This window comes from Phycodurus eques, chromosome 1 (genome assembly GCF_024500275.1).
Source record: "Phycodurus eques isolate BA_2022a chromosome 1, UOR_Pequ_1.1, whole genome shotgun sequence".
Lineage (NCBI taxonomy): Eukaryota > Metazoa > Chordata > Actinopteri > Syngnathiformes > Syngnathidae > Phycodurus > Phycodurus eques.
The window spans coordinates 25666288-25674959 of NC_084525.1; the positions used below are offsets into that span (position 1 = coordinate 25666288).

Sequence of the window (8672 nt, forward strand, 5' to 3'; positions counted from 1 at the left end):
CCCATTAAGTTTGCCGCATTAGCTGAGGCTGCATTTGGCCTTTATATGTGTTGATACGGAAATTTTGAATGAATGCTGTCTGACTCTGGAAAACGATTCGATTTCTTGCATAAAACGGTGCCAACCCTGGTACAGTACAGTAGTGTCATTTGTTGATGGTGTTAGTTCACTTTTTGTGTGTAATATTGCGTGTTGCCTTCCTACTTCCACATCAAAATCAAATCTGTCATTGAAATATTTATGTAGGTTTTCACAAGGACACATTGTTCAGTACGAGCGATCCTGGATAAAGCAAATATTAAGCGAGTGTATGCACCAAAGCGCGCTGGCAAAAACAACGAGGCCACCAAAGGACGTTACAGGCAGTCAGGAAAGCTCCACATTTGGCTCTGGCTGATTATTCATCTTGTCAACATGTGAGAGGCAGTAAGAATGTTCCGAATCTAAAATTGCTCAGGAGGGTGTCCTTCATGCTTTCCAGTTCTTTATCATCTTAAGATAGTTTTCAGCAAACCAATCCACAGAGGGAACAATTTACTGGGCGTTTCAAGTGACAATCCAACATTTTAAACAGAAACATTCACTGGACTACATAACAGGACATTATTTAAGTTATGCAAAATGTTCTCTTATTAATGAATGAATGAATTAATTCATTAATAATTATTTATGTACTTGTCTTTAGTTTGGTACAGGGTGGTCGGAAAGTCACTGTGCCCTTTTATTTTTATTAAGAGACATGTTTCAATATAGAATACATACTGTATGTAGGTCCTGTATAGTGAACCATGTCTGTACTGTAAAAGTATGTAACAGTGGTGGGAAGTAATACAGTACAAATGCTTTGTAACTGTACTTAAGCAGATTTTTCACTACTGAAATGTATTGAACATTTCAAAACACCTATCTGTACTTTTTGTCCCTACTTCTGTCAAAATAAGCTTAATACTTTATTCAACCTCCACAGATGACGGCACGTCGTAAAAACGTAAAAAGAGAGCGCTAAAGTCAACACCAGTTGATTGATTGATTGATTGATTGATTGAGATCTGGGGGTCTGATCAGACCAGCAGAATATCAGAGAAGGAAATGATTCGCCTTCCATCAGATTTCATTTTTCTTATCAGTACGAGCACTATGTAACTCAATAAAGGGAGAATATTTTGTCTGCGAAGACATTTTTTTTCGTTGTGCCAAGTTATCAAAACTGGTAATGTAGATAATTGCAAAAATTCATTTGAACTTTTGTAATTACACGAAATACATTTCAGTCTGTACTTTTTTTACTTTTACTTAATCACAGGCATTAAATCAGTACAGTGCTTCTACTTAGACCAGTTTTTATTTTTATTTTTTTACAAATATCTGTACCTCTACTTAAGTATAGAGAGTAGGCAATTTTGCCAGCTCTGGGTTGTAGGTGCATACATACCACTTGTATCCTATATTGAGACGTCTGTTTATAATTGCATAAGTGCAGAGTGACTTTCCGAGCACCCTGTATCATTATTATTATCTTGAGTTGTGTGTTTATGTGTGCGTTGACATAAATCATAGTGGAAAAACTGAGAAATTCATAGGTTAATTTGCAACCTCAATGTTGTGCAAATATTAAGACAACCCAATGAGATCCTATACAACAATTGCATCCAAGAGTGCCTGTCTTCAGAGCTTAATGTGACTGTAAACGTTATCATATTGTGCATGTGAACAAGCCAGACAAATGAAAGCAAAGTCTCTGATTCAGTTGATCATTTATTGATGCTTAATGCATGGGGGAGGAGACTAAAACTCAGTGATTCTACGGAAGGAGCCTATGCCGGGAGAGGAGGCAGCCCAGTCGGCGTGCTGTCGATACTCGCCCTGCTCCAGGAGGTACTGGTGCCCCCTGTAGTTGGGGAGGTCATAGAAAACCCAGGCGCCGTCGCTCACCACGCAGGAGTAGGCCTCGCGCACCTTGTAGGCATCGTACAGCGAGGGGCAGTCTTCGGTGCATTCCACCATCTGGCCGCCAAAGTTTGGCCTCTCGTACAGTCTGAGCTTCCACGCGTTGCCATAAACCTGAGACAACACAAAATAGGAATGCGGTAATTCCCTCTGTAGTTGCGTCTCGTTAGGAAGAGGGGGGAGAAAGGAGCTGCATGACTCAGCAGAAATGACCTTGTCAAGTCAATTGCTCTGACCATGGATCTAAAGTAAGTCTTCTCTTCTATTTTCATAATTTTTAAGTGTCTTAAGCTGTAATAGAGTCTGTCACTCAAATCAATGCAACCCTGTCATGCTCATATTGTCAGAAAATGTCTGTCAAAGATTGTCTTGGTACTGGTAGGCAGACGTAGGGGCAGCCTTATAAGGTGAGCCCAAATAGTTATGGCTATTTCCAAGGACAAAGAACATCCTTCAAATTAAAGACCATATTTAGGGAGAGAAGTTGTTAAACGGACTAGTTACCAGTTGACCGGACCTCTCTCAAGCTCTGCAGACCATTGACTTGATACCTGCTGGTTGTAAATAATGTTCTTTGTTCATTGAGCTTGTACCAGCAGTCGTTTGTTAGCGCCTCCACCTCAAGGGCCTGATAAACTACATCAATTACGCATTTTAAATGTGGTGGAGAAATTGTTTGAGCAGAACAATTTAAATAGGTTGACAATGACTCTTACGTTCTTGATGGCGCGGCAGGATTTGACGCTGTCGCTGAAGGCCATCCACTGCTGGTTGTCTGCATACTCGCCCGGGTAAAGGATGTATTGGAAGCCCTTGTAGTTGGGCCTCTCGTAGATCACCCACACGCCGCTCTCCACCCGGATGGAGCTGCAGCGGGTGAAGTAGGAGTGCAGGTCTGCACAGTCGCTACTGCAGTTGTAGCAGCGGCCCTGGAATTTCTTCTCCTCGTAGAATGTGATCTTTGGCAAAGAGAGCCAAGTGACACCGTGAGTCTTTTGGAGTCAAGGGACACACAAGTGTATCAAAAGCTCTTGGAGCAGTTATTCATTATCCTACTAGTGCGCTGAATTGCCTTACTAGTGAGGAAACAAGTCTGTGTACAATTCAGCACACTAGTAGGCTATTGAACACACGCGCAAAGGGTTTCCAATGGGTTTCATCTCACCTTCCCCATGTTGATGCTCGGCAATGCTCGGCCCTTGCTGAAGCCCTGTCGAAGTATTTATCGATAAACAAAATGTGCAGAGTGAGGCGAGCCTTTGATACCCAAATAAGGCGGATTTACATATCAGCAAAATGGCTCAGTGCCGTTTGATGGGCTTTTGTTCCACTGCGATGATGACCTGCTATCAAACGTGTGCTGGAACAGTGGGGATAGCGCTGCCCCTTGACGGGGGAAGGGGCGGGTGGCAAAAAAAATCTTTTGTTTTCAGTGTAGTCACACAATAAATGGCTGTCAATGTGTGTGTGTGTGTGTGTGTGCGTGTGTGTGTGTGTGCGCATGTGTGTGTGTGTGTACAAAAACAAAAATAGAAGTCGCAAACGTGCCTCAAACATTGCTTGTCAATACTAAGAGATGCTTTAGACCAGCCAAAATGGACTGAACTGCGTGACCCATCCAACTATAACGTACAGTACGCGCTGTACACCCCATAGTCCTGACATTGAAGCGATTTATTTGGACCGCTTGACAAAATTGTTTTTTTGTTATATTCTCGCCTTTTATCCTTTGACAGAAAGGCCAATATTTCAGAACTACGAAAACTTTAAAATAAAAATAACAGTCAGGCAGCGCCATGGTCTTATGGTTAGCATGTCTGCCTAACAGTTCTGAGGTCAAGGGTTCTGAAACCTCAGTGAACTAACTGGACACCAGTCAATGTCAGGGCAAACAAACAATGGACTAGTCACCAGCCAATGTCAGGTAAAATACAGACAAACAATGGACAGGTCACCAGTCAATGTCAGGGCATACATAGACAATCAGTTGACTGGTCGCCAGTCATTGTCAGGGTGCATAGACAAACAAATAAGCCCTCACACTCACTTTCACGCCTATTTTCCGACCTAATTTCTTCACTCTCAATGAAGCTAACATCTTTGGAATGTGGGAGGAAAAACCCACTCAAGCATGGAGAGAAAGAACATCCTCCCAGGAGGGCCAAGATTTGAACCCCAAACCTCCGAACTGTGCTAACCCCTCGGCGACCCATCCATGAAATGTGTCTAGAATTATGTTAAAATAAGAACCAGATTTCAACGATCCAAATTTCAGCTTGCTTTATTCAACAAATGACAGAGGAAGCTAACAGGAGTCCATGATGCGCCGGATGGAGCTCAGTCTGATTATGTTGCTGGCTCCTATCTCACGGAGGTTGCGGTGCTCGCCAGGCTTCAGGTACAGCATCCTTCCTCGGAAGTTGGGCTGCTCAAACATCAGCCAGTGGCCCTCCATAACGTTGCAGGACTGACAGTCGGACATGCGCAGACGATCCACGTTCTCGCAGTCATCAGTCAGCTCGTGCATTTGGCCTCCGAAGTTCTCTTTCTCGTAGATCCTCACTCGGAACTGTCCTCTGTGCTGTGGGTCGAGTGGAAACATGACAACACAAACAGATCCTAATTAGCTGTGGGGCAGGAACCCAAGAAGACAAGAGCAACACCAAAGCTGTGATTCCCAACTGGTGGGTCGTGACCCAAAAGTGGGTCGCGGAGCTATTTTGGATGGGTTTCGGACAGTTTGTTAAACGTTACAGGGGTCCTTGGTTTAGGACAGTACCAACATACCACATTTTGTGGTTGCGAACAGTGTAAGAATATGTCTACGGTAAAGAGGGAATGCTCAGTTACCGCCGTATTTACTGTTTTTCATTGGATTGTTTTATATCTATGGTCAAGTCTATGGCCTGGTTGGACAAATTTGAGTTAACTCACCACCGTAGGAGCAGTGAAATACTTATTGTGCATCCCAGGTCAGACTTGCCTATTATTTAGAAAATATTATTTTGACAGGCATGCATCAGAAACATTATTACATGGCGTGTAAAAGCAACCTCCTGTGGCATTTAAACAACTTCTCACTTTCAAAATGCCATTGATCTTTTTATAGCACAACAAGTCAGACTGTCAAACTGTTATTGTTCCTTTGGTGTGCATTTCCTAAAAAGAAGACAAACTAGTGATGTTGCACTTAGATAAAACAAAGACATCAGTGGCAAGATATTCATTTTTGTCTATGCAGTTCACTCGTTCAGCCACAGTTTCCGAAAGGCACTTTTAACACGTAGCTATGTTATAAAATATGACATGCATGTTTTCAAAGGCAATGTTTGAAAAATGCAAGTTCTTTATTCTTAATCTCTGTAAAAGTTGGTCACGAGCTAACGAGAATAGGAACATGCGGGTCCGAAGGTGACAACTGTTGAGAACCAATGCACTAAAGGCTATCAGTACAAATACTGTACTTGTCTTGAATACAAATTTTTTTTATAATTTCTTTTTTTTTTTTTTTTACTGTTACTCCCTACATTTAAAAACAGATGTATGTACTAAATACTTTGACAAAAGGCTGGTTATTCTTCCCCCGCAAATGACAACACAATGTAAAAAAAAGATGCAAATAGAGAGCGGTAAAGTCAACCGCAGTTGAGTTCTTGATTGATTGATTGATTGATTGACAGCTCTTGAGGACTGAACCAGGGAGCATTAAGAATGACACAACAGATTTGGAGAAGCACAATATTCCCCAGAATTATTTGATGCTGTTGGCTATGAGAATGATTTGTGGCGAATGCGGTGTACTAGAATGAAAACTAGCAGCTTCTGGCGTCTAACCTGAAACCACACAAAGGTAAGCTGTGTTTTTCTCTTGCTATCATCAGTTAATTTACAATTTTATTTCAGTTAGTCCCATCAACACTAACTAGCTCTTGCCTCTGAAGACTCTGATTCATCCAGGTTATTTCAGTATCAGGACATTGAATCGATCGCAACTGGACTGCTCTGGATGTTTTGTTCAGACGTTTCACCTCAATTCGCTGCATTTCAGGCTAGTTAGGACAGCACTAGCCTGGGTGTTGGTTTGGAAACCCAACTATTTATCCCTTAGAAGATAAATAGTTGGTTTTCCACACCAATACCTGAGAACTTACTAACTCTAAAACAATCACAAAGACGTGTAACGTAACAAATTAATAAAAGAGAAGTAATTTTGTATGCAGAAATTTTTTTGTTTGTTTGTTGTGCCAAGTTATCAAAATGGGTATTGTATCCTAATTGACAGTAAAAATTCAGTTTTCACTTTTACTTTTGTAATTACATACATTACACAGTCTCTGTTTTTTTTTTTTTACTTTAACTTAAGTACAGGAGTCGAATAAGTACGTCTATTCCCATCAAATTCGTTTATTCTTAATTTTTTTTAACACAAGTATCAGTGCTTCTGGCAACCAACCAATCAAATGACTAAATAACCAACCAACCAATCAACTGATCAACCAAGCAATTAATTGACCAACCTACCAAACCAACCAATCAATTGACTAATCAATCAACTACTTCTGAAGGCTTTTCAGCAAGTGGTGCCTTTTAGGAAAATAGCTAGTTTCAGGTCTTGTATGCACCTACCAAAGGGATCATGCGAGAGGATCTGATGCAGTCACTCATATTGATTCCCATCAGACGCTGACTGTCAGGATACTCGCCCCTCCTGACCAGCACCTGGTGACCCTTGAAGTTGGGCTTCTCATAGACCATGAAGAGGCCGCTCTCCACCCGGCAGGAGTTGCACCTACTCAGGTAGGTGGTCAGCTCAGGGCAGTCGCTGCTGGTCTCGTAGGAGCGACCCTGGAAGTTGCGGTCTTCGTAGAAGATGATCTGCCAAAGAGAACTTCTGTAAGTGCAAAGCCTTCGTAAGGTCCATTGCTTTCTTTACAGCGAACGGAAAAGCAAGGATCCAGATTGTGGTTTGTGCATCACCATTTCTCACTTACCCTTCCCATGGTCATGGTATTTGTGAGATAACTGCAGATGTACAGATTGGGCATCAAGCCTGGTCCCTTTTTTATACATCTCACAGACCTAATGCTAAAGCCCTGGAGTCATCACTCTATATTGTGTGCCTGGTTGTATCACTATAGGGTGGCAGACTTCACTGTACTGTATGTCAGAACGTGGCTTTTGTTACAATCGTTTAATGCTGCAAAAATCAACTATGGAGATCAATGTGGTGGCCTGACACAAAAGGCGTCAAACCAGCTGGAAACTCCTCCATAGAGGATACGTTGTACAGTTAGTAAGAGGTCATCTGAGGAGCATGGAGCTTCTGTGATGAGCTTGCAGTCCCTCACCAAAATGCAGCCTGAGTACAATAACAGCTACAGCGGACTGAGAAAGAATGCGGGCCCCCTGCACTTTTGATGAGTCATGAGGTTTGACACAAAGGTGTCCAAGTTTGTCTGAGGCCGAGGGTCACTATAAAAAGGGCTCAGTTGTTGGCATGGTTGCAACAACCACAAGCATCACCATGGGCAGGGTAACAATCGTCCCTTCATTACGCATTGTTTTTAATCACCCAATCGTGGCAAAACTTTTCATGTTTGATGCTTTGTGTCTTCCAACAGATCATTTTCTTCGAGGAGAAGAACTTCCAGGGTCGCTCTTATGAGTGCAGCAGCGACTGCTCCGACATCCACCTGCACCTCAGCCGCTGCAGCTCCTGCCGGGTGGAGAACGGCTGCTTCGTCCTGTACGACCGCTCCAACTTCATTGGCAACCAGGTTTTCCTGAGGAGGGGCGAGTACTCCGACTTGATGCGTGTCGGGAGCATGACTGGAGTTGGGGCGGCGATGATGGACACTGTTCGTTCTTGCCGTCTGATCCCCATGGTAAGAACACACTCCTGGGGGTGGCTTTCTATTCCGGGTGGACCGCCCTCACATCTGTTCTTGGTCCCACAGCACAGGGGACAGTTCCGGGTGAAGATCTACGAACTGGAGAATTTCGGGGGCCAGATGCAGGAGCTGCTGGAGGACTGCGAGTCCCTCCAGGACCGCCTGTACATGTCCGACTGCCAGTCCTGCAACGTGCTGGAGGGCCACTGGCTGCTGTTTGAGCAGCCCAACTTCCGAGGACGCGTCATCTACGTGAAGCCCGGGGAGCACAGGAGCCTGCGGGAAAGCAGCCTGAGCAGCGTTATGAAGATCAGCTCCATCAAACGTATCATGGATGTGTGCTGATTACCATTTGTGCAAAAATAATACAAAAAACTAAAACTCATGAATCATTTGGAAATCACTTGTGCTTTCATTGTGCGGCATTAAACATCAAATAACCAGAGCGGTTAGTACCATATGGTCAGTCATTATTAGATCATCTTCTTAACACACAAAAACAGTTACAAATCATGAATCCAGATGGAAAATGGAGGAAGGCCCAGCAAAACATGGCTTCCTCTGAGAGAATGAAGGCGCCTGTCATCATTCGACAACACAATGCTTTAAACTTATCATATTGAGGATTCCATAGTGGTAAACAAAATAAAGGATGCTGATCAAGGTATTCATGCAGTACATAGGCATTTATCATCCTAGGACGAAGAGCGTACACGGAACTTAAAGCTGATATTGAAGAAAATGCTCAAATATCAATTTGAGAAACTCTTTGTTTTATTTTGCTCTCCATGCAAAACACAGTGTCATCACTTTGAGTGGTGCGCTGTTGTTCGT

At 43.0% G+C, this 8672-nt stretch overlaps 3 protein-coding genes across 3 annotated transcripts; 1 reads left to right on the forward strand and 2 right to left on the reverse strand.

Moving 5' to 3' along the window:
• Positions 1-1785: 1785 nt before the first annotated feature.
• On the reverse strand, positions 1786-3130 carry LOC133407229 (gamma-crystallin M2-like). The gene is made up of 3 exons (XM_061684948.1): positions 3113-3130; positions 2664-2906; positions 1786-2061 (listed from the first exon to the last, which is right to left on the reverse strand). The coding sequence occupies exons 1-3, from the start codon at positions 3119-3121 to the stop codon at positions 1786-1788; spliced, it is 528 nt and encodes a 175-aa protein (XP_061540932.1). The 5' UTR covers positions 3122-3130.
• A 1122-nt stretch (positions 3131-4252) lies between these two features.
• Positions 4253-7135, reverse strand: LOC133407197 (gamma-crystallin M3-like). Its single transcript, XM_061684946.1, has 3 exons — positions 6939-7135; positions 6574-6822; positions 4253-4528 (listed from the first exon to the last, which is right to left on the reverse strand). Exons 1-3 carry the CDS (start codon positions 6990-6992, stop codon positions 4253-4255), a joined length of 579 nt encoding a protein of 192 aa, XP_061540930.1. The 5' UTR covers positions 6993-7135.
• Positions 7136-7444: 309 nt separating this feature from the next.
• On the forward strand, positions 7445-8183 carry LOC133407213 (gamma-crystallin M3-like). Its single transcript, XM_061684947.1, has 3 exons — positions 7445-7480; positions 7569-7832; positions 7905-8183. Exons 1-3 carry the CDS (start codon positions 7445-7447, stop codon positions 8181-8183), a joined length of 579 nt encoding a protein of 192 aa, XP_061540931.1.
• The last annotated feature ends 489 nt before the right edge of the window (positions 8184-8672 follow it).